The sequence below is a fragment of the Euleptes europaea genome, chromosome 15 (assembly GCF_029931775.1).
Source record: "Euleptes europaea isolate rEulEur1 chromosome 15, rEulEur1.hap1, whole genome shotgun sequence".
Taxonomy (NCBI): domain Eukaryota; kingdom Metazoa; phylum Chordata; class Lepidosauria; order Squamata; family Sphaerodactylidae; genus Euleptes; species Euleptes europaea.
This window is the reverse complement of record NC_079326.1, coordinates 13,666,399-13,692,110: the sequence shown is the minus strand read 5'-3', so window position 1 is coordinate 13,692,110 and position 25,712 is coordinate 13,666,399. Positions and strand designations below refer to the sequence as shown.

Sequence of the window (25,712 nt, the reverse complement as noted above, 5' to 3'; positions counted from 1 at the left end):
AAAGCTGATAGGAAGAAAATAGATTCTTTTGAAATGTGGTGTTGGAGGAGAGTGTTACAGATTCCGTGGACTGCCAAAAAAACAAATCAGTGGGTTATAGATCAAATCAAGCCTGAACTGACCCTAGAAGCTAAAATGACTAAACTGAGGCTGTCGTATTTTGGTCACGTCATGAGACGACAAGAGTCACTGGAAAAGACCGTCATGATAGGAAAAGTTGAGGGCAGCAGGAAAAGAGGAAGACCCAACAAGAGATGGACGGACTCAATAAAGGAAGCCACAGCCTTCAATTTGCAAGATCTGAGCAAGGCTGTCAAAGATAGGACATTTTGGAGGACTTTCATTCATAGGGTCGTCATGAGTCGGAAGCGACTTGATGGCACTTAACACACACACACACACAATGTCAGAACACAAAAGGCTGGGGTGCAGTGGAGCTGTCTTGGATGGGAAGGATACAAGTTTACAATAAGGATGTGTTTGCCAGCAATTACCCATTAGACACATACTTGTGAAATTGACTAGTAAATGACCGGGCGATCTCTCTGCTCTCAGGCATTGTTCCGCGGCCCCAGAGGCTCCAAAGCGGAACTCTATTGAAACGCATAATTAAAGTTAAGCCTACCAAGGCCGTGACATTAAATGTGCACCAAGAATGGAATCCTCTCTGGCTTCGTAAGGTTTGTGTGTGCTAAGCATCTTGACTATCACTTTGTTAGAGCCTTGAGGTGTAATTCTTTTTCATTTTTCAGCCACTGGAAGCAGCCACCATAGAGACAGCAGCTGGGATGTAGAAAGCACAACATCCAGTTTGCATAATGAAAGCATGAACAGTTCAGCTTTTACAGTCAACAAAGAAAGGACTTCACAGTTTCTTGGAGACAGCGTCACACTGACTGACTCAGCAACAAAAGACTCTGTTTCTCAGACAGAAATCACTATATCTTCTGATCAAACACAGTTTTCCTCACAGGCTACACAGTCGAGAGGAAGCAGTACAACATCAAGTATCATACATTTTCCTGAATCTTTAGCAAGAATTGGGCTTACCCATTCTTACCTGTCTCCAAATACTGGTAAGTTTACTTGTCTTTAAGATTATTCCTTCCTTAATTGCAATAAAGTAACATATGTTTTTTTTAAATAATAATGGAGTATTTATATGCTATATACTAATTGGACTGGCTCTTGAAATGGATTATGCAGGTGTAGAATAAATATGATTTAACACAGTAATATGCAATAAAAACAAGATAAGCAAAATAAAAGAAAGCTATAAAACAAAGCAATGGCAATATCAAACAAGAGGCAGCATAGAAACAGTTTATGCGCCAAAAACGGCCTGGGCAAATCAAGACTTTCTCGCCTGATACCTAAAACTTGAAGCATTAGGGACCAGCTGTGGGAAGAGAGTTTCATAAACAAGGTGCCACAACTAAGAATGCCTTGTCTTCACTAAAATGCATAATTATAGGATGGGGAAGACTTGCCTTGGCAGTAGTATGTGTGAAAAGGATCTAAGAGTCTTACGGCCCATTCCTAAGCTTTCAGCGGCAGGGGACGGTGTGGTCGAGCTGCCGCCAGGGCGCCTCCTAACCTTTTCCCCGGCCGCCGAAAGCCTTAAAAAAGCCCTTTACATGCTTTGAAAAGTTTAAATGGGGCAAAATACCCCATAGAGAATAGAAAGGCTGCAAAAATAGCAGTCACAGAACCACCATTCTCAGCACTGGCATCCGGGGCCGAAAGAGGACAAGGAGCTTCCTACAGGCAGTTCCGCCCCCTGGGCACGCCTCCCAGGACTCTGGCATACACCCCCTGGGGCCACTCACGGCAGCGTAAGTAGCCTGGGCGCGGGGGCCTCCAATGCCAGCGCAGCCCCTTCCTGGCCTCCTGAGGACTTTTGTCCTCAGAGTTGAGGAATGGGCTGTTAGTAGACCATAAACTGAACATGAGTCAGCAGCGTGATGCAGTAGCTAAAAAGACAAATGCCATCTTCGGCTGTAACAACAGAAGTATAGTGTCCAGATCATGCGGAGTGATGGTATCACTTTGCTCTGCTCTGGTTAGACCTCACCTAGAGTATTGTGTTCAGTTTTGGGCACCACAATTTAAAAAGGATGTAGACAAGCTGGAACGTCCGGAGCAGGTGACGAACATGGTGAGGGGTCTGGAGACCAAGTCCTATGAGGAAAGGTTGAAGGAGATGGGCATAGTTAGCCTGGAGACGACTGAAAGGTGATATGAAAACCATCTTCAAGTACTTGGAGGGCTATCATATAGAGAATGGTGTGGAGTTGTTTTCTGTTGCTGCAACGAGTTGAAATTAAATCAAAAGAGTTTTTGACTAAACATTAGGAAGAACTTCCTGATAATGCGAGCTGCTCCTCAGTGGAACAGGCTTCCACTAGAGGTGGTGGGTTCTCCTTCTTTGGTGGTTTTTAAGCAGAGGCTAGATAGCCATCTGACATCAGTGCTGATTCTGTGAACTTAAGCAGATCATGAGAGGGAGGGCAGGAAGGGTTGCATCTGTGCTTGGCTCGTGTAGTCTCTTCTTACATGCCCAGGGTAATGCTGATCACCACTTTGGGGTGAGGAAGCAATTTTCCTCTAGGCCGAATTGTGACAGGGGGAGGTAGTTGTGAATTTTCTGCATTGGACTAGATGACCCTGGTGGTCCCTTCCAACTCTATGATTCTATGATTTAAACTTGGTAGCATTCTTGTGTGTGGCAAGAGTCCTACTTGGCACAGTCATTCATTCAGCACATGCAGGAAGCACATCTAATTTCTTACTGTTTTGTTTCAGCTGCTGAAGGGGGTGATCAACTAAGAAGCAACTCAAGCACAGAGCAAAGAATTTTCAGTTCTCAGACGGACAGCGTGTCTGTTTTAGGTGTATCAGATAGAAGTGGAGGAGGAACATTACAAACTCTAACAGACATCAGCCATTCTCATAATGCAACACAAACATTCATCTCTTCTAGTAATGAAATTTCCAGCTCTTTAAGTCACACTCATTCTTCTTACATGTTGACTCCTGAACAGACCAGTGGATTGAATTTGTCACTGGGAGATAATGAGTTCACTGAAACAGCCCTTGTTCATTCCCAGGCCCATTCAGAAACAACAGGTAAAGGACCATATCTTCCCTTTGTTCCACCTTTAAAAGTACATTTCAATTTGTCTGATGTTCCAGCAGGTTTCCTGAGAAATGGAGATAATTGTTCCTTATTTTACGGATTTCCACATCTACAGAAATTCTGTATTGGGATCCCCAACACAGTGCCTGTGGGCGCCATGGTGCCTACCAGCACCTTTCCTGGCACCCACCAAGTGTTTTCAAAGAGTTGGCAGGGCCAGGTAACAATAGAGTTTCTGGCAATTCCTAGAGCTACCCATTGTCACTTCCAGGTTGTACCTGAAAGTGACATACAGGCAGAGAGGACAGTTTTTTTTCCTCCTGCTGCCGCATCAAGTGGCAATGGGTAACACTGCTGATCAGTGGGAGCTATTTTGTGGTTGTGCCCACTACCATGTGTCAGGATTCCAAAGGCGCCCATGGCTTGAAAGTGTTGGGAGACTCCTGTTCTATCTGGAGGATAATTTTTAAAAGCTGCCTCTAAATGTATGTAGTGTAGCCTTCCACTCACAACTTTTTCTAGGCCTTACCCATTACCCTTGAGACCTGATCTACACAGATTACTTTTACAATAGCATGCTTTACTAATTTACTGAGTAATAACAAAATATTTCCCAACAGACCAGGGCAAAGATAGTTAGAAAAAGAATAGTGAATGACGCCATGCTATAATTCTGTAGATTACAAAAAGTGATGTTTAGATTGTAGAGTTTAGAATTAGGCTGCAATCCTAAAAATACTAAAGATTAAGTTTCATTAGACTCAGTGAGACTTATTTCTGTATATACATGTTTAGGATAAAACTGTTAGACATTTGGATTTGGTAAGATGAGATGACGTAGCTTTATGAGTGCTGTGGGGATCCAAATCGTTGGGTTTTTTTCCTTATTTTATAAAATGTATTTTTATTGTTAGTAGGGAATAAATCTAAGTAATAAAAATACTTGCAAAATCAAAGGTTTTCAGTAGACTTTTTAACCAGCTGCCATTTTCCCCCAAACGAACTTGTATTTGAATGAATATAAAAATGTCATGAAATTGTATATAGATGTTAATAATAATAAATGTGTGTGAATTGTACTGGTTTGAAGTTGTGATGCACACGCCTTCTAAATTATTATTCATTTTCTTTTAGATAACAGGAATATCCAGTATACCTCAAATGTAGAAAAAAGAGACACTCAGACTGACAGTACATTGTCTTCTGCCACACTCTTCAGTGACAGAGTTGGGACGTTGGAAGCTCTAACTAACAGGAGCAAACCCACAGAAGTAACTGAAATCTCAACCTTTGGTTTGGAAGATGTCACTTCTTCTGATTTAACTCAGACCTCATCTCTTGCCATGGAAAGTAGAAGGAGTCATGTCTTATCAACCAAAAAGGATTTCACTGAAACCTCAGAAGAACCTTTGCTTACATATTCCTCCAAAACCTCCTTTTATTTACCTTCCACAATAGATCTTTCAAGTGAGATTTTTTTCCTGATTTTTAACTTGGTAATGCTTCAGTTAAAAAACTATTAGAAGCCCATTCATTTGTTCATATGTTGTCTGTCTGTCTATGTGTTCATATTGTCACTATGTATATCTCTTATAATATAATGAAATTCACTTTTTTACAAATAATTCTGAAAATACCGCCTTCCTTTTTAGTATGCATCTCAGTCCATTAGTATTGATGAATATTATATCTATTTTCTCACTGTAATCATACTATGCAACCAAAAGAAATCACTATAATAAACAACTACTTTCTTTCCATTTAAGTCCAACCTTATGCCTGTAGCTGTACTTGACTCTTATTACTACAAAACCTTTTATATAAGAGCTATGCTGCCCAATCCTTTTCATTTTCTTTTCCCCCCTCTTATTTTGCTCTCATGCCCTTTAAATTGTATTCCAAAATTTTCTTTTCATGATACACCGACAGTTTAAACAGAAATTCTCCTTGAGATTTCTCCTAACAGCCCATTCCTAAGGTGGGGGTGGGAGATCTGTGGCAGCTGGGAGTGGCGCAGCCACACCACTTCCACAGAGGCTTCCCAGCCACCAAAAATAAAATAAAATAAAAGTAGTTTAAGAAGGGGGAAATGCCCCCATAGCAAACAGCTCAAACCAAAAAAGGTGGCACAGCCATGCTGCAGCTCAAGGGGGTGTTCCTGGGTCCAAAGTGGTTAGGAAGCTGCCTAAAGGCAGCTCCATCCCTGGGAACACCCGCCCCCCACGCCGGCGCCGGCTCCCACTTCCGGGATTTTGCTGCCGGCGTAGCAGCACCAGTGGCAGAGCCCTGCACAGTGGTGTGGCTTCCTGGTGCCAGCGTGTTTGCCCTCAGTGGCACCTACACCGGCATGGGGTCATGCCGGCTCCTAAAGAGCTTCGGCTCCCCCTTCAGGATTGTAGCCTCAGTGTATAATTTATTACTTTCAGCTCTGTCTCCCTCCTAAGATTCTTCCTATTTATATAAGCTAAATCCTGTATCCCTTTTCAGGTATCCTTTCCCTTAAGAACATCATTATTAATTGATTCCTCTTAAGCTGCCTTGAGCTCGGTGGAAAGGTGGGGTATAAATGTTTTAAAATAAATAAATGAAATCTTTAAAAATAAGCAACCACAACATTTTTGTCTTTTATTTCTTTTTGCTTTAGGAGTATCAACCCTGTATAAGGCACCTTTTAAAAAGAACAGGTTTTTTAGTATCCATTATTCCAGTAAACTACTTTCCCCCCTTGCAAATGTTGTTACATTGCTTTTCATCACTCTCAGGAATTTTGGCCATAAAAATATCACTTTCCCTAAAACCACTGGGTTGGATCCAGCCAGCTTTTCTGCCAGTGAGAAAGGAAGATCCCCTTTGACCACCCAAAAAGCTGTGTGAGGATCATGGGATGTGCATGTAGAAAAGCCACATGGGATGGGGGCTGTGGTAAGGAGGGAAACTGGGTGAAACTGAGATAAAAGCTGGCTGGATCCAATCCCTTACCTAGCTAGTTCCACAAACACATCTGAAATGTGGTCTGAAATCTGCTCCAATCTGTTCTTATATTCTTTATACCTCCAACTACGACTCTGTTATTTTGCTCCTTATCATTCAAGCATTGTGTAGTGGTTAAGAGCAGTGGACTCTAATCTGGAGAACTGGGTTTGATTCCCCACTCCTCCACATGAGTGGCGGACTCCAATCTGGTGAACCAGGTTGGTTTCCCGACTCCTACTGATGAAGCCAGCTGGTTGACCTCGGGCTAGTCACAGTTCCCTTTGAACTCTCAGCCTCACCTACCTCACAAGGTGTCTGTTGTGGGGAGAGGAAGGGAAGGAGATTGTCAGCCAGTTTGATTCTCCTGAAAAGGTAGAGAAAGTCGGCATATAAAAACCAACTCTTTTTCTTCAACTACTTCTTCAACTTCTCCAAAACAGATCATCTTTCCTTGACTGATCTCTGGGTTTCTTCAAAGCTCCATTTCAGTTCTGTTTCTGTGTAGAAAACCTACACATTATAAACTAATAATGATATGCTTAATTCAGTTTGACAATATAGATAATTATACTGAGTTTCAAAGTATTCTAGAAGAATTTTTTCTGAAAATTTTTCCCCGTTGGAGCATTTTATTTTGCATTACCTTTAGCTTATTCCCAAAAAAACACAAATTCTGTCTGAATGGTCCTTTTTCTTTCTTTTATAAAATGTAATTTTTAATTGTTAGTGGAGAATAACTAAAGTACAAAATATTTAGAAATGCGAAGCTTTCAAGTAGAATTGTTACAGGCTGAAATTTCTTTCAAACTGGAAAAAAATGAATTTGAGTGAAATGAGAATGTGATGAAAATCATGGAGTACTTTGGGTATTAAAATATACATGATAATAAACATATGAACATTGTACTAATCTGAAACGATAATGCATACAAACATCTAAATTATTTTTCATTCCCTTCTAGACGTTAAGACTAAGCCGCATATCTTCAGTACCTCCAATACCGGGAAAAGGGGCACTCAGACTGACAGCACATTCTCTTCTGTTGCATCCATCAGAGATGGAAATGGGACACTGGACTCTCTAACTAATTCAAGCAATTTCACAGAAACAACATCACTCGCTGGTTTGAGTTTGGAAAGTGTCAATTCTTCAGATTTAACTGAATACTCATCGGTTACAGTGGAAGTTGGAAACAATCCTAGTTCATCAAAGGAGACGCATTTCATTGAGACTTCAGAAGAGCCTTTGCTTAGATATTCCCCTAAAACCTCCATTTATTCACCTTCCACAATAGATCTTTCAAGTGAGTTTTTCCCAGCTAAAAGCCTGTTGTCATCATTCATTCACTTCTAGTCTGTCTGTCTGTGTAATCTGTTCCCCCCTTCATCTTTTAAAAAAGTATTTTCAGTACCCGCAACACAAAATAGGGCATAATCTATTCCATGTGCATAGCTACAATGGTTAGCCTATTTATTTGCTTCCTTTATATCCCCTCTTTCTCCTCAATGGGGACCCAAGGCAGTTTACATCATTCTCCATTTTATTCTCACAACAGCCCTTTGAGGTAGCTTACACTGAGAGTGTGTAAATGGCACAAGGTCATCCACTCTTCCATGGCAGAATGGGGATTTGAATCTGGGTCTCCCCGATCCTAGTCTCACATTTTAACCACTGCTCCACACTGACTCCCAACTTTACACAACCAAACATAAATAGCGTGCATACAGTGGTTGTTTCCTCCCGTGAATATGTGAAGCATGAACAAAACACCCAGACACACGCAGGTGCATGTTGACCTATTGTATGAGGGACAGCCAAACCTGACTAGCTTGACTGAAACCTGGCTGGAGGAGTCTTACATTGCCAGTTCGGTACAACTGGCGCCAGCTGGGTATAAGGTCCATCACCAGCCATGAATGGGGTGGGTAGCAAATCTTGACTGCAAGTCTCTGTCTTTTCATAGATCCCCAGTGCAGACAGAGGCAAGGCAGGTGGTTGTACTGGGCAAGAATGCCTTCTGTTACCTGCATGTAGCTCACCAACTCTCACCTTTCTTACCCTCAGCTGACCTGGCCATGCTGATCCATTCTTTTGTAAACTTGCAGTCGAACTGCCCTTGAAGACAACCTGGAAACCTCGGCTGGTTCAGCATGATTACTAGGCCATGGAGGGCTTTAAAGGTCATAACTAGCACCTGGACTTGGAAACAAAAGGGCAGGCAGTGTCGCTGTTTTAAGATGGGCAGGATATATTTCCAAGTCCAATTCCAGGTGCTAGTTATGACCTTTAAAGCCCTTCACGGCCTAGGACCCAGATATCTAAAGGACAGTCTCTTCCCATATAGCTACGTGTGCCAGCTGTGGTCCTCAAACTGCCACCAACCGGCTGTCCCCACCCCCACCCCCCTTGCCATCAAGTCCGCTTGTCATCAACCAGAGCCCAGGCCTTCTCCCATTCTGTGGAATGGGCTCTGAGGTGAGAGGGGATGACTGCATTTAGAAATGTATAGGAGACACTGCAAGTTCCTGGTATGTACAACAAGCCTGCTGTGTAAAATGTGGAAGCCAACATCTGCCACTTGGAAAATGAGCAGCGGCTTGTTTCTTCAGTAATGTGGGTGAGGGAAGCTCTTGCATTTCATGTGACAGTGGTGTTTGACACACATGTTCTTGGGATTGCAACTGTGAAATTTCCTTTTTATTGCTGTGATTCACAAAATTATACACAGTGAGCTGGCTCCTTTGACTCCTTTCCACTAAGTTGGATCTTATGACTTGATTTCCCCAAGTTTTCCTCCAACAGATCTATGCTGCATTCTATGAAGAAATAAAGTTTTTGGGAGGCATTTCTGACTACATAGCAGCAATGTAAGCTAAATCTAGTACCAGAGCATTGGAGACACTGCTGTCTGTTTTCTTCTACAGCAACAAATAACAAATTTTCCAATTAAAATTCATGCTACCCTGTATGTAATTTCATCCTAATTAAACTACTCCCACCACACAAAAAAAGATGGTATATTTATAACAACAAATCTATAGAAAATGGTTGTGAACATATTCAAGCTCATCTACGAGCCCATTTCTAGACACCCACAATATACTGGGTGCCTTCCCCTGTCTCATAGGGAGGGAAATCTGAGCTGCAGCAGGCAAGGGACGATGGGAAAGTCACATTCTGCAAGCAGAAATTCTCCATTCCAAGCTATTAACTGGAAACCTCTCAGAATCAGTTCTTGTATTGTGCCTCTCAAACAGTGTCATAATCTGAAGGATTGTTAGAAACTCTGTTTATGAAATTTGAAATTTTCACCCATATTTGATCTCATTGCAGGCCCTGGAAAGAGTCATCCACCGGTTAAAGTTTCAGATCCACAAGGAAGAATTTCCAGTGCCTCTACAGATAGTTTGTACCTATCAACTACATTCATGCATGGTGCAGAAAGGACATTAAGGTCTCTACCAGATAACAGCACATCTGTTGCAGCAGAAAGCAGCATTTCTAACATCGAAGCCTCCAGCTCTTTAAATCCAACTCTGACTTTGACTTCTGTGGCAGAGGCTAGAGAACATAACGTCTCATTGAGTGAAGGACAATTCACTGAGCAGTCTACTGAGCTTTTGCTTGAACATTCATCTCTCGTTCCAATTCACTCATCTTCATCAGCAGATTCATCAAGTGAGTTTTCTTTGTGGGGAAAACGAGACAGCCTTTGCTGCTATTTGTATTACACATGCCTTTGCGTGCTGCAAGTATATTGCCTTTTATGTATATTTCATATAAAAATTACCAAGTTTCTAGAGGTGCCAATTGTAGAGAGAATTGTAATCAAAGTTACAGTTGTAGGCTTATTATAAAAATGTAAACCACTGACAAAACATATAGTGATTAATATATTTACAATGATAATTATTCAGTATGAGACATATATTGTAGACACATTATTGTTTGCATAATGTTAACATAGAAGTATCATGGTTATATGCTTCACCATGTACATAGCATCTCATCCCCCCAAATTTTTTTTTACAGCTGCAAAATGGCACAAAATAATGTTCTTGTTAATTTTATGTTGATTTTCTTTTGAAGTAAAGTTAGGCTGTTATCCGTCTGGTATTGAACTAGGCTGTTATCCATTTGGTAGTGGTACAGGATACCGGTCAAAATGCCTGTTTCGATCCTTCTTCAGCCACCCCAATTGTTCACAGAAGCCTTCAGCTACTGGGTATTTACCTCAGAGCTATATCTATTAATTTAATGCCAATATTACAGTTAGCTCAACATTATACTTATCTCTTAATTACACTATGTTTATACCTTATATTTACATTATATTTTCAGCAGTCAAAAAAATCTCATACTCACTTAATTGTTGACATTCAGCAATTTAGCACAGTAACTTGTGAGGTTTTGACGTGACAGAGATTCTTTCTTGTTCACAGTCATTATTTTAATAGTTTAAAATATCTTATTTCGATCCCAGGTGCAATGTATTGTTACAGAAAGGGTGTATTGTTACAGAAAGGGTGTAAAGTCATTGATCATGTTTAACCCATTGGGCGTTACACAATTAAAGAGATGCACAAAGTGTGCCTCTTGTTGACAGAGTATTTTCTCTACATCAGACTTTTGATACTTCTTAGGTGTAAATTATCAAACCGCAAAGAATTTTAAGTCATCTTCTGAATGTTTGTATTGCATCCAGTGCTCTACAATAGGTGCCGCTGTCACGTGATTGCGTATTCTGGACCTGTGTTTCCCGATCCTTAATTTTAGGGGGCGTGTCGTTTTTCCTACGTAAATTAATTTGCATTGGCAAATTAATATGTAAATAACATTCTGCGAATTGCAATTAGTAAAGTGGCGTAGATTATATTTAAAACCAATGTCTTCTCTCATGAAACTTTTCACTGGTAATGAAAAGCGACACACTGCGCATGATCCGCAGGTGTAATGACCTACTGCCCCTACTGAAGGTGGAGCATTGGTCCAATCTGTATGGACTAAGGAGTCTCTTAAAGATACAGTCTGCTTTAACCCAATTAAGGGTAGCTCTGAGCATCCTGGTATGTCCTGTACTATGTGCCAATGTTTAAAAATAATATTTTTTATTTTATGGGCTAGTGATGTGTAATTAAAGGAAGCTGTTAATCTGTCTGTAGTCCATTTTTTTGGATAAAGAGTGAGGAACGATCTATGCTATTAGCACGTTGTTTAGCTGCATCAACAATGTGTTTAGGATAACCCCTTCTTAATAAGGTGTTAGTAAGATCATTTGAAGCTATGTCATAGTCCTCCCTTTTTGTTTCATTTCTCTTAAAACGCAAGAATTGCCCATAAGGTAAATTATTTTTTAAAAAGGGGTGGTGATGTGAGTCATAATGCAGTAACGCTCCCTTATCTGTTGGCTTCCTATAAGGGGTGACCCATAGTTTCCCTTGTGCATCTATGTTTACCACAGTATCTGAAAATGGCAACTTCATAGTATCCATTTTACAATCAAATTGAATATGTGTATCACACTCATTAATTTCTTTGCAGAACTTTTCACAATTCCATGCATCATCAAATAACATTATCAGATCATCCACAAATTGGCAAAAAATATCACATGATTTTTAAAGATATCATTAACAAAAATAAATTTCTTTTCAAACAAAATCATATAAATGTTTGCCACCGAGGGCGCCACCGCTGAGCCCATCGCGACTCCTTTTGTTTGTTGATAAAGGTTGTCCTCAAACCTAAAATAATTATTAGCAAAGAGTAGGTCTAGCAAATCCAATAGGAAATGAGTAGGTGGTTTCTGTTCTAACCTACTCTCGAATAATCTTTCTATTTCGGCTCTAGCCTCTTCAAGTGGAACATTAGTATATAGAGATCTAGCGTGGCAATAACCGCGCCCGGTATGTTGGGAATAGTTTCAATTTCCTTTATGAATTGTGTGGTGTCTAATATGTAAGAGGAGGTTCTGATAGAATATTGATGAAGGTGGTTTTCAAGGTATTTTGATATATGATCCAAAGGACTATTAATGCCAGATACTATGGGGCGCCCAGGAGGTGGTAGAATACCCTTATGAACTTTTGGTAGTATGTAGAGTGTTGGAATTTTAGGATATTAATAGAAAATCAGCTTCCTTTTTTGTTACATAATCCAAAGTTAGCGCTTCATAAATTACTGATTTTATATGGTTAAGAACCGTATTTGTTGGATCCCTCTTTAATTTCTTATAGTATTGTATGTTATTAAGCTGTCTATGACACTCTGTATCATATTCTGATTTTTTTTAAAGTACAATAGTCCTGCCCTTATCAGCTGGCTTGATAATAAGGTTGGGAATCATTTGTAAGTTCTTTATAGTATCTCTATCTTCCTTCGTGATATTGTATTGGATGGGGATCCTTTTTTTCTCTATCTTTGCTATGTCTCTCTGAACTAATTCGTGGAAAGTAGAAATTAAATGATTTTGAACTGGAGGCCCAAAAGTAGATTTTATTCTAAGACCACTTGGGTTTGGCACTTTGTTTTTAAAGAAATCTCTAAGTTTGAGTTGCCTTACTAATAAATAAATCTATGCGAATTTGCATTGCCGTATACTTGGGAGTAGGCACAAACCCCAAGCCCAGGTTAAGCACTTTTAATTCTTGTTCTGTCAGGGTGTGGTCTGATAAATTTATAACTAAGTTTTACGCCCTCTGCGGGGACGTCTGGGATAGTATCCCCCTCTGTAATTGCGGGGACGTAAAAAAACTGTAGAGAGAAGCCAATTAATATTTCTGTTATGAAGTGTATCATTTGACCAGCACATACCATTTGTTTTTGCAGGGTAGCATTTCTATAGCCCATAAGTGTTTGAGGCCAAGTACATGCCAGTGACATTCCCCGTTGGAGGTACTCCTTTGGCAGATATAGATATTTCAATGTAAAACGCTAATCTTTCAAAAACCAATTTATAATTAGGAGTTCTAGATATTATGGTTATGGTTAAAATACCTTATGCTAATGAACAGTTTGCTGAGGCTGCAGTTTAAATTTTAATTTCTAAATTCCTCTTTCAGCTGTTGGCCATGGCAGAGCAAGCAGCTCTGGTACTGAAATGAGGGCTTTGCCTTCTTATACTGACACCATATACAGCTCAGCACCTTTCAGCAGTGGAGAAGAACAAACTTTACAACCCGGAACGAACGCCACATTTACAGAAGTGACAGAAAGTTCTTCTTCATATGTGGAAAAGTCCAGTGCCTCAGAACTAAATCAGTCCTTATCAGGGATGTATTCTGAAACGACCAACATCTCAGAAAAAGACTTGGATATCTCTGGACCCTCAACTGAGACTGTTCAGAGTTTCACTTCATCAAGAATACCAACTTACTCTTTCCAAAGTGAACCTTCAGGTAAGATTAATTTTGTACCTTCTTTTGCCTGGCAGTACCGGTCTGAGCAGGAGGGAAGGCAGCATGGTATAGGCTGATCTCATCAGACATAGGAAGCTAAGCAGTCAGTACATGGATGGGAGACCACTAAGGAAGGCTCTGCAGAGGAAGGCAATGTCAAACTACTACTTTTCTCTTGCTATGAAAGTGCCTTGATGGGGTCCCTATAGGTCAATTGTGACTAGACGGCACATATGTACATACGCCTGAGCAAACGCCCCCCCCAGCTGTAGACTATATTGTCTGACAGAAAGTAAGGCAGTGTTTCTTGGAACCATATTTTATTGTTGATGCTGAATGAAAGTAGTTCAGTAAAAGCTATTCATTTAATGTTCTTTGTCTGTATTTTATACTGGAGCTACCAAATGCCAAATGTTATCAGTGAACTGGATGAATGTGGTATTTTTAGACTAGGGATGCATTCAGGTATCATGCTAAACCTTGCTTTGCCAAGAAAGGCGGAAATATATCTTGCTTCTCTTGACTGATTTTCCCTTGCTCCTTCTCTCTTTGTACGACTAAGGATTCTTGGTTTGAAATTAATTGTAGATCCTTATGACATACAAATGCAGAAATAAAATTATCTGTCAGCTTCTTATTAAACTATCATAAGTATTCCAATATGACAGCTTTTTGGTCTGTTTATTCCCTCAACACTTACAATTTAGAACCTTAACTATCCCAAGGCAGTGAATTCATATAAAGAAGTAGTAGAAATTGCTAATGTTCCAATTGTGTTTCATTTTTGAGTGTAACAGTAGAAATTATATGTTAATGCTATATTTTGCTTATATTTCAGACAGTGGATATGACTTCCAATCAATGAATAGCACAGACACAGGAAAAAATGGTTCTGCTTCTCATACTGACAGTACATACATGTCAACCCCCTTCACAAAAGGTGGAGAAAGGACGTTGCTGTCTATTTCAAATAACAGCACTTCTTTTTATGCAGACATTTCTACCCCTTCAGAGTCAGTTCGGTCCACATTTTCTATAACCCAGAATATAGGAAGTAACTTGTCATCAACTGACAGAGATTTCTCTGCACCATCAACGGAACCTTTGGCTGTACAGTCTCTGCCAACAGCAGGGTACTCTTCTACAATGAGTTATCCAATCTCCGACTCTACATCTTCCAGCAGCTTATCATTTCTCTCTTCTTCTCAAGCATCATCACTGCAGAGTTCATTTCCACCAACACAGCCACCACCTTTGTTCTCATCATCAGAATCCTCTTGGCCAGCATCTTCTTCTGCTTCCCCAACGCAGTTATCCTCTCCAACACCTTCAGTGACACTTTCACCCAAACTGTCATCAACAGCACTGCCCACGTTTTCCCCATTCTTGTCTACATTGCCGGCCCCTGCTTCAACAACCTCACTGTTTCAGCCTAGTATAAATTTAGAAAATGGTATTTCTGAACCTGAAGGTACAACAGGAATAGATTCATCCACAGCGGGGAGTTCTACCAGTGAATACAATAACCAGACTAGGACATATCCTTTGAAAGATAACACTGGTTTCAGTTCAACAGGATCTTCCCCTCTTCAGACTGAAACTACTGAGCAGCTTACAAATCATTCTGCACCTGTGACGATCTCCCTAGGAAAAACCAAGAGTTCACAAGAGCAAAATGTTTCACTCCCAGGGACCAGTGCTGAAAAATCGGTTCCTATTTTAACTACATCTCCTGCTTATTTGCCTGAAAATACCACCGTTTCTGGGACAGTGAAGGCATCGTCTAGTGTGTTGCCAAAAATAACAACTCAAAAAGATGTATTCAGTTTGGTGGAAGTAACCACAGGGAAAAATCTTACAAACACGATACGCACAATGTTAGGATTACCTACTTTGGCATCAGCTACAGACTATTCAGTAACTACAAAGTCTCCCAAGGCTCAGTCTCCTACTGAGGTGTCTCATACCTCTGGAACAACCACAAAGGGGATGGAAATGAGCAGTGCACCTACTGTTAAAATCATAGAGCATCATCTCTCTACTACTCATCCTCGCAAGACATTTTCTTCTAGCAAATCCACCACAAGGCCTTTTTCTACTTTACTGGTTCCTACCAAACCAACTACAGTTGCATTGTTAGGAAGTCCAAATGCCTTTACAACTTCTCATGGCAAAGGTAATAATACTCTGAAAATTAATGCATAATAAGGAGTGAATTTAACTTTTTGCTAATTGTACTTAATTCAGGGCATTCTTAAATTTGTGGAAGCGATTTGTGTTTCATAGATTGCTCTACGTAAACAATCAGAGAACAGGAACTATGAAAATTAACCAATTCTTCTCATTGGAAGAAATCACTTGACGCTGGAAGAAGAATTTTTAAAAATTATAAAGTTCATCTGAAAAACTGGGACGCATGTCAAGTACACTTAAAATAACTTCTTTCAGGTTATCTTTCTTAAAACAGAAACCAGTTTTGTGCATAATTGTTTATGTCATTAGGAATTTGATTTTTTTAATGAATTGAAGAACTGCTTGCCCCTTTAGAGGAAAAAAAATAGATGTTCTCCAGTCCAAGTGGCTTCCTTTTGTGTTTAAGCAAGGCAGTACAGTCATCCTTGACCCAGAAGCTTTATGGGGGGTGTAGCAAAGAAAACCGCCTGATTGATTGTAGCATATCAGTTTCAGAAATATTCTCCTGAAGGATTTTCCTAAAGTTCGCTCTCCTGACCAGGGCTCAGTGGTGATACACATATCCCCATGACATCTTCAGGTCACTGGTTCAAGACTCACTGCATGTGTGAGTCATGACAGCTATTGACTCCGTCTTTCATTCTGCAGCTGCCTTTTCTCTGTGGTGGCAGATGCTTTCATTACAGCAAATTGTCCTACGAACTGCAGTTTTTCTCTTCCTTTTCAGATATAGATGAATGTTCGTCTAATCCATGCCCTGCTTTGGCCACGTGTACTAACACACAAGGCTCATTCCAGTGTATATGTTCACTTGGCTACCGGATGGAAAAAGGAAAGTGCAACTTAGGTAAGTGAGCTGAAAGGTTAAAAAGCTTCTCAATAACATAAAACCATTGATAGTTTGAAACTTTAAAGAACTACTGGGATTGGATCCAGTCTTGCAGACAGAAGGAATTTGCAGAAATAGGTCTTTCCTTCCTTTCCCTTGAACATCTGAAGTCTTATCCTGAGTCAGAGCATTGGTCTATCAAGGCCAGCATTGTGTTTTGTGACTGGCAGGCGGTTCTCCAGAGTCTCTGGCAGCGGTCCTTCACTGTGTTGCCCAGAACCCCTCCCCCAACTGAGACAGTGTCTTTTGTACTGAAAGATCAGAGGTGCAAATGAAATCCATCAATTTTGATATTAAAGGCAGGGTCCTTTAATATCAAGGCAGGTGTTCATCCAGGGGTTTTCAAGAGGAAGTAGTCTAACTGCCTGAATGTTCCAGGAGAAGATTAATCAAGACTCGTTTATTTGAGCCTTTAGAGCTCCTCACATTCACGGCCAAAAGCATTGACCAAAATTTTCAGGACAACGACCAAAGCTCCTAAAATCACCCTCTCAATACAAGCTTCCCTGGCGATACATCCCTGGGCTGCTGCGTACAGATCTTGGCCACTCTTCACATCCAGTTGATTCAGTCATTTGTTGCCAGACATATCTCCAGCCACTATTGCATCACTCTGGTATTCTTCTCTGGTAACACATTACCGTAAAAAGTTTGAACTGTCCTGTGACAGCTCAGATTCTGACCCTCAAACCAGTGGGCCCTAAAGTTGCACCAATCACAGGAAAACCCAAACTCTACCAGGGCTATGTACTTTTGCCCCAGTGCCATCAGGGATTCTGACTCTGCATCATATTCAACCAACAGCAGTACTTTCCCCTGTTTTAGCCCAAGTAAATCCAAATGCAAAAGAAGTACACCCAAGCCCCTCATTTTATAGCTGGCTCTGCTTCTGAGCCTTTTTCCAAATCACAGGTGTCCCACAACTGGTAGTTGGCTCCGCTCCAGAACCTTTTTCCAGCACCATAAGTATAAAATCCCTTGGCTCGCCTCATCAAGACAGGTGCAGAATGGTATTCCTGTCTCCCATTCTACACCCCTTCCTGAACGGACCTATCATTTCTTGCTGTCTGCTCTCCTTCTCTTAGCTTCTTCTTCCCCAATCTTGCAACCTTCTTGCTGTCTGCTCTCCTTCTCTTAGCTTCTTCTTCCCCAATCTTGCAACCAACTGGCCTTCCCTGTAGCATCTTTACCTGGCTAGGGGCTCCTTCCTTCACCTGGCTAGGGGCTCCTTCAAAAAACTATTTCCCACTTATCTCACTGCATCTTTTGGTCCCTTTTTGGAGAACCTCTCGCCTATCTCCTCTCTTTGGGTTGGTTTTCTCTGCGCTGGCAACATGGGAGGAACAGAGTTTGGACTAGAGCAAGTAGCCCAGAGAAAATGGGTAACCCCACTTTCCCTACTCCTGCATGGGACTGAGGTATAGGTTAGGAGACACATAAGCTTTTGCTGTACAACATCTAATTTGATCCTTAGAAACACAGTTTCCATTTAAAAATAAAAAAGCAAATAAAAGGGTACTCGGGAGGATCTCTGAGTCGGGGCTGAAGCTGCCTGCAAGTTTCTGGTACTGAGAGGAAAATTTAGGTGTCCTTGTGTGGGTGTGTTTGTTAAGTAACAAGTTATCTTCTTCTCTTCAGTAAGAACCTTTGTTGGCCAGTTTCCGCTAATGTTTAACACTACCGGAGGGAAGTATTCAGAGCTTCATCAAATTGAAGAAGATATAATAAATGCGGTAAGTGTGAAAATTATGATGTTCAGTTCAGTTTCGTTTATTTACAGTCATTTGACCAGCAGATAAAAAGCCCCAAAATTAATCAACACAGAATCAAGATTACAAGTGTGATGTTTGTTTCCATTGGTATCTAACGAGGAAAATCTCTGGAGGTTAAAAAGGCTTTTGCTATGGACCTGTGCTCAAGGGGAGTTGGACCTCATTCGGTTTAGCCATGGGCAGTAGGAGTCTCAGTGAGAAAGGCAGACTATGAATAACATAAATAAATAAAATAAATTTGGCAAGTGTAGTGCTCAGTGGCTAGTGATGCCCAGCAACAGTTGCTGATGTCATGGCTCATGCTTGTGCTGGGCTACTACCCATTTAGGAACTGTACCCTGGCCTCTATGACCTGGCCCCACAATGCCCCCTTTAAGGGAAAGCTGTCATCCCTCTCCCCTCTGTTGCAGCTCAGCAGCAAAAAACGTTTTACTCCAGTTACAGCTTCACTAGTCCCTGCCATTTATTTGATCCTGTTATGTTTTGTGTAACAGACAGTACAAACTGTAAATTGCTTATCTCTCTGCTGGCAAAACACTCTTGTTGGCCTGTTAACAGAGCCATAGGGGATCCTGTCCATATATTCAGTCATACCTATTTGTTATTGGCTGATGAGCTTGCACCAGGGGTTGTTGTAGCCCTGGGGCAGCCAGGGCACTAGCCCCAGGCCTTGCACTGGGGAAGAGGGCCCCCAACCATGCAGCATGGTCACTGTGGGCCTCCCTGGAGTTGCAGAGGGCAGCAGCATGGGCTCAAGAAGGGGGCCGGGGCCCCAGAATCACCAAGACCACCCCAGCTTACCCCCCCCAATTTATTTGCCTTTATTAATCTACATCCATATCCATGTGAGAAAAAAGCACTTTTGTTTTGTGAGAGCCATTTTACACAGCAAAGACAATTGTCTTGAAGTCACTTCAACCTCCACAATTCCTGTAAGTTTTCCTCTATTGGCCAAACAGATTATCAGGATGGAGGGAATGAGTTAACCTCCTCTCCCCAGGGCTATGGTTCTGATATAAATCACTATACTCCTAGGTTACATTTAATTGCCATTTAAAGAGACAGGTGGCCTGTGATTGGGTTTCCAACATCTCATCCAGATGGCCCTTAAAGAGTATAGTAGAAATAAATACGTGGGGCCTTCAGCTACCCTAAGGTACAAAGGATTTGCCTTTTAAAGCGGTGCATAATTTTGGGAAGTTCTCAGTCCATCTAAAGTGCAGAGCTCTTTTCTCACTATTTTTTGCATTTTATGTATCCATTATGATGCGGGTGTGTGTGTGTAAAAGTTCCTTCAAGTCGCAGCCGACTTATGGTGACCCCTTTTGGGGTTTTCATGGCAAGAGACTAACAGAGGTGGTTTGCCAGTGCTTTCCTCTGCACAGCAACCCTGGTATTCCTTGGTGGTCTCCCATCCAAATACTAACCAGGGCTGACCCTGCTTAGCTTCTGAGATCTAACGAGATCAGGCTAGCCTGGGCGGGTAGCCAATCTTACTTTTTAAAATGTTAGTTTGCATTCTAACTTCTCAATATGCCTTCATGATTAATACAAACTAACTTTTGTTACTCAGTGTTGGAAAATATAGTTGCTAATTTTGGAGTGTTCTCCAAACAGCAATTTGTTCCCTCTTTTTTTTCAGTTGAACAATTCTCTTTCAACATTGCCTGGCTATTACACATCAGCTGTTAAAGCATTAAGGTAAGGTGCACCAAGCAATGACAGGTTTGTTGGTTGGGAAGGGGGCCTGGTATTCATTTATTCATTCATTCATTTGGAAAAAATATATTCCCCTCCTCCAGCCCAAGGGCTCTCAGAGCTGCTCACAGTGTAATAAAATACAAAGGAACACCCCCCTTCCCATACACACCCACATGCAATAAAAGCAACCCAGGAATATAATTGTACAACTCATTATAGCCAGCTAATAGCAGCCACTTAACATATAGCAAAAAAGAGAAAGCATGGAAGCACAATGAGAAGCAAAAACAGAAAATGAGAAAATACGCCAATCAACCCATTACAAAGACAACCCCCCAAGCCAACAAAATAATTGCAGTTGACTATGTAGCAGAACGGCCAAGTGAACTGAAGTGTGTTTACATGGCTCTGAAAATTCATATCATCCAACACCAAGCAAATTAGAGGGGATTGCACAGCTGATTTTGAGATGAGGAATATTTGAGTCCATGAGCAGCATTGTTGTTTTGGTTCATAGGATCCAAATAGGGCTGCCAACTCTAGGTTGGGAAATTCCTGGAGATTTTGGGGGTGGAGCCTGGAGAGGGTGTGGGGAGGGAGCTCAGCAGGGATGTGATGCAATGAGTCTACCCTCCAAATCTACCCTGTCACTTTCTGCAGAGGAACTGCTCTCTGTTGTCTGGGGATCAGTTGTAATTCTGAGAGATCAGGCCCCAGCTGGTGGCTGGCAACCCTAGATCTAACCCATGGGTCTCTCGTTTGCTGTGGCAAGTGTTCCCAAGCACAGAATCGAAAATTGCATTCATGCCATGTGCATGATATTAGTAACTGTTCACCCATAAGTGTTATGCTTCTACGAAGTCGATATGAATGCAGAGTTTGAATTTTTTCACTCTCTCTGCAGGCGATCGGGTACCGTCCAAGTTTCCATCACAAGCACCTTTTCTGTGTTCTCCAATGTCACCCTTTATGACATTGTCAGCACTGTGCGACGCCACATCCGAGCTTGCAAAGTACCCTCAGAGACTTGCCAGTTCATGTCTAGCCTTCTCCAGCTCCACAGAGGTAAACTGGCATTAGTACAGATTGTGGCTTGAAGTGTAACTGGATGGGTTAATTTTTTTTTAAGAATGAAGGAGAAAATTCCTTTCTACCTCTGTATGCGGTCTGCTCCTTGACAAAAACATTCATGTCAGAGAAAGACTGGATACACTGTGGGATTCAGGTCATTGTGTACAAGGCCTCTCATCTTAGAGATTTGGCGTTGAATCCTGGCCAGTTCTAAACAGCAGGAATCTTATCTTCATAGTTTGAACCAATCCCCAAATGATCTCAGATATTAGAGATGCAAAGACGAGATGCGGAAGCATTTCAGGAGGAATTTTCAGCTGTGGCGGGGGTGGGGGGAGGCAGAGGTGTCTCAATCTGTTGCTATCCTTCTGTCTGTATTTTTTGGTGGGATCCAAGCTGCGGTTGATGTATTTCAAAGAGAAATAAGCCATTTATGTGAAATGATACTATTTTATGGTAGGGAGGGGGCTTGTTCGGAAACCATGTTTTGTGATTTAACTTCCCAGAAAAAGATCTGTTTAGCATCAGTCTGTTTGAGAAGTTGTTAATTTCATTGAAACTTTAAAAACAATTTAATTTTTTCCACCACATACCATCTTTGGGGGGAGGTAGATCTATTTTGCGGGAGTTGCTAGATGAGCGAGACTTAGATAAAGAGAACATGGATTCCACGTATTGTATAAAACTAGAGTGTTCATCATTAGAGCTATGATTTTAGTCATTCTGATTGCATGAAACAAAAGGGGTGTTTTTGTTTGTTTTTTAAACATGAGTGAGAACTGTACTGGCTGGTACTGTAAGCTATTTCAAAGGGGAATGATGGAGTCAAGCAACATGTACACCCAGTGTGGTATTTGGAGAGAGAGATTCCCATCAAGGTACACTTTTTCTCAGCACGGTTATGATTTCCCCAATGTTCTTCTGTGTGATAGCTGGCGGTCTGTGCAAACACAAAGATCCAGAATGTGACAAAGAAACTTCTGTGTGTGTGGACTTTGATGGCATTGCAGATTGCCAGTGCAAGCCCGGATACTTCAGATACAACAAACTGGATCATTCCTGCAGAGGTATTGTGCCTTACACAGTAGGTTTGTTGGGATTCATCTTTAATCTTTTGGTTCCAGTTCAAAGGATTTTCTATGGATCAGGGTGCGGGTTTTGAGTGTGCCTGTGCATGCTAAGAAGCTCAATGCAATGAATAAGTATTAACAGCTTAGATGTTCTCTGGTTGGTTCTGGTTTTTGTATCGTAGAAATTGGGGATATCTTCTCTTGGCTGCTCTCTGTGCAGCAATAATATTATCTTTTTGTACAGCATGCTGTGTAAGCCAGAAAAAACCCAGTGAAAAGAATAAAAGGGGGCAGGCTAGGGAGGGGTCTGTGGCAAAAGTTCAGTTTTTAGAGAGGGCATAGCACAGTTATTTCTGTCTCTGTTTTGTCTGATCTTCCAGGGCAGCAAAGAAAAAAAACTTGCTTTTTGAGGCACAGTCCTTTTTGTTGTAGCCTTCATATCATTCCAAATGAACAGACACAAAGGGTTTGCCCAGATTTTTTACACTCATACGCCAATAGCACTGAATTATTCTGTTGGACATTACTGATCAAATTTAGGTAACTTCACAATAACCTGTTGTCTGTCTTGTGCATGTATGTCGCTTTCTGGCTCTGCCCTCTTTATATGCTCTGAATCACATGGCTAGATCCTCTGGATGTGTTTGTGTATGGTGTAGATTTTAGTACTCTGAACTATGCAAATTCTGTGGTCTGGGATCCATAATCTGTTTGATTGCCTGTGTCCAAACTTTACAGTGCAATTTTAAGGATAGTTATACCCTTCTTTTTGACACTGATGATAGAGTAACTCTGTTTGTGAGGGTTTAGAGAGCAGCCCAAAATTATAAGCAGCAATTCCTTTCTTCCCTCAATGCCCTTCCCATTGCTCTAGAGATCTTTCTGCTTCCCAGTGTGTCCACTGCTTCAAAACTCCCTGTTCTCAACAAGATGATCAGATGTGAAGGATGAGAAATTTCCTGTGTGTCAAAGAGTAGTAAAGAAAGAGAGAATTTCATCAGGCATGCTTTTACCCACAACAGTACAAGTGTCTTATTTTATGCAAGTATTAAAAAATTTAGGACCTTTGCCCTCCTTTGTCTCTGGTTCCTCTGCTCCACCTCTCTTCATTTTTTAGAATTAAAAAAGAGAATCCCATGAGAAACAACGTTACTCCCCCATGTGGAGAAAGAGAAGAGCTTCCATACAGCCTGTGTAGAGTATCGACATCGTATTCCCTATTACTCCGTATGGGTGTGAAAGCTGGACAGTGAAGAAAGCTGATAGGAAGAAAATAGATTCCTTTGAAATGTGGTGTTGGAGGAGAGTGTTACGGATACCTTTGACTGCCCGAAAAACAAATCAGTGGGTTAGAGATCAAATCAAGCCTGAACTGACCCTAGAAGCTAAACTGAGGCTGTCGTATTTTGGTCACGTCATGAGATGACAAGAGTCACTGGAAAAGACAGTCATGCTAGGAAAAGTTGAGGGCAGCAGGAAACGAGGAAGACCCAACAAGAGATGGATTGACTCAATAAAGGAAGCCACAGCCTTCAGTTTGCAAGATCTGAGCAAGGATGTCAAAGACAGGACATTTTGGAGGACTTTCATTCATAGGGTCGCCATGAGTCGGAAGCAACTTGACGGCACTTCACACACACACACACACACACACACACACACACACACACACACACACACACACTTTTCTTTTCTTTTCGTGGTAGATTATATATATATATATATATTATCTTTACTGGTTTGAAGCTGAAAATTTTTGGAGCTGCAAATATAAAAGATGATAATAATGCTGTAAAGACTTATTTTCTCCATGTGGAATAGGGGGACCATTAAGAGAGGCTGACAGTGAGTTCTGTTGCTGCCAAGGGCTTGTGAAGAGGTATAATATGGATGCTGTTTCAAACAGCTGTGAACAGTGCCACTTTTGTTTGTGGTGCCTTTGATGTAAGCTAGACAAATGGCTAATCTGCACTTGCTGGGGAAATCTAATGGGGTAATGGTTTTCTACCTAGGTCTGGTACACAGAGCAGTTTAGCTAATTGAGCAGAAACATGGGGGAAAGAGTCAAATTAAGGCTATGCACAAAAACATTCCTTGAAAAGTTTGTATTCTGAAAGTTATAAAATTTTATTTTTGTATGATATTGTTCCTAGAGGGATCTACAGTACAATCCTAAGCAGAGTTAAAGCCTTCTAAACCCATTTAAGTTAATAGGCTTAGGAAGGACATAAGTCTGTTCAGGATGGTACTGCAAATGATTTACAGATCACAGTATCTCCATAGTTAATAATGAAACTCCATAGTTTCAAATAACGAAACTATAAAACTCTGGTCTCTAGGAATTCCTCTAAGCAGTATAATAATTTGTGGCATCCCTCTCTACAGGTTAATATACCTCCGCTGTCTATACTTTTAATTCTGTATGTAATCAGAAGAGTTACATTTCTAGGGTTGCCAAGCCTGGCTTGAAATATTTCTTGAATCTTGGTGGTAGAGTCTGGGGAGGGTGGATTTTGGAGAAGGGAGGAAGATCAGTGGGAGAGGGGGAGTGATTCCATAAAGACTGCCCTCTGAAGCTGCTGTTTCCTTCAGGGGAACTGATCTCTAATCTGGTGATCATTTGTAATTCTGGTGGAAACCCTGGCCCCACCTGGAGAATGGCGACGCTTCATATCCATTGAGCTGCCTTTGTCTAATGGGAACAGGAACTATTTTGTATTTCTTTGGAAACTTTGTGCTGTGTATCACAGGGGAGAGGATTTTTGAGGTCTTGTGTAATAGTCTGTCTGCTAAAGATTAACAGCACCACATAAGTGATGGCTGTGCAAACTCAGAGAATGCCCTGAAAATTCATGGCATAGTTAGGCAGCATCTATGTTTGGGGGACTATATAGAAAGCATTTGTTTGCTCTCTTCAACAAATAAATTGTTAGAAATAATCAGTCCACATTCTTCCACTGAAGTAGACTTGTCTAGACTTAAACATTTTTACTTGAGCAGGCCATCTGATGTAGATTATCGCCTTCCCTGGTATAATGACATTTGAAGGGCCTGGAGAACAATAGTCACCACCACAAAATGCAGCAAAGATACTGAAACAAGTGGGCTAGGCTGAACCCTACAAGGAAAGTAAACAAAGGACAAAAGAAACGGGATGCTCCTCATATCCGTGGTGGAAGATTCTCTTCTGACCCCAAACAAGTAAATCAGTTTGGTGTCAGAGTAAACCTGGGCTGTTATCGCACTAGGTATTCCCAGTGATGTATCAAGAGTTTGGAAATGTTATAAAAAATTCTGTTCGCACTTTCAGTGTATTCCCACAGATGTATTAAGAGTTTGAAACTGTTATAAAAAATACTGTTTGCACTTTGGCTGTTACTGCACTAGGTATTCCCAGTGATGTATCAAGAGTTTGAAAATGTTATAAAAAACATTGCTTTAAAAGGGTTTTTGGATGCCACGGCTAAAAAATGGTTGGAAGACGTCTTCACAGCTAAAGGGGCCAA

At 41.1% G+C, this 25,712-nt stretch overlaps 1 protein-coding gene across 1 annotated transcript in view; it reads left to right on the top strand.

Moving 5' to 3' along the window:
* Window positions 1–25,712, top strand: part of LOC130487655 (protein HEG homolog 1-like) — a 71,782-nt gene that overhangs the window by 35,355 nt on the left and 10,715 nt on the right. The window contains exons 4-14 of the mRNA XM_056861155.1: window positions 2,806–3,129; window positions 4,274–4,606; window positions 7,075–7,416; window positions 9,447–9,791; window positions 13,175–13,510; window positions 14,349–15,686; window positions 16,431–16,550; window positions 18,231–18,325; window positions 20,007–20,065; window positions 20,970–21,130; window positions 22,069–22,203. Coding sequence (XP_056717133.1) covers window positions 2,806–3,129; window positions 4,274–4,606; window positions 7,075–7,416; window positions 9,447–9,791; window positions 13,175–13,510; window positions 14,349–15,686; window positions 16,431–16,550; window positions 18,231–18,325; window positions 20,007–20,065; window positions 20,970–21,130; window positions 22,069–22,203 — 3,588 coding nt within the window. The remainder of the gene's footprint in view (window positions 1–2,805; window positions 3,130–4,273; window positions 4,607–7,074; window positions 7,417–9,446; window positions 9,792–13,174; window positions 13,511–14,348; window positions 15,687–16,430; window positions 16,551–18,230; window positions 18,326–20,006; window positions 20,066–20,969; window positions 21,131–22,068; window positions 22,204–25,712) is intronic.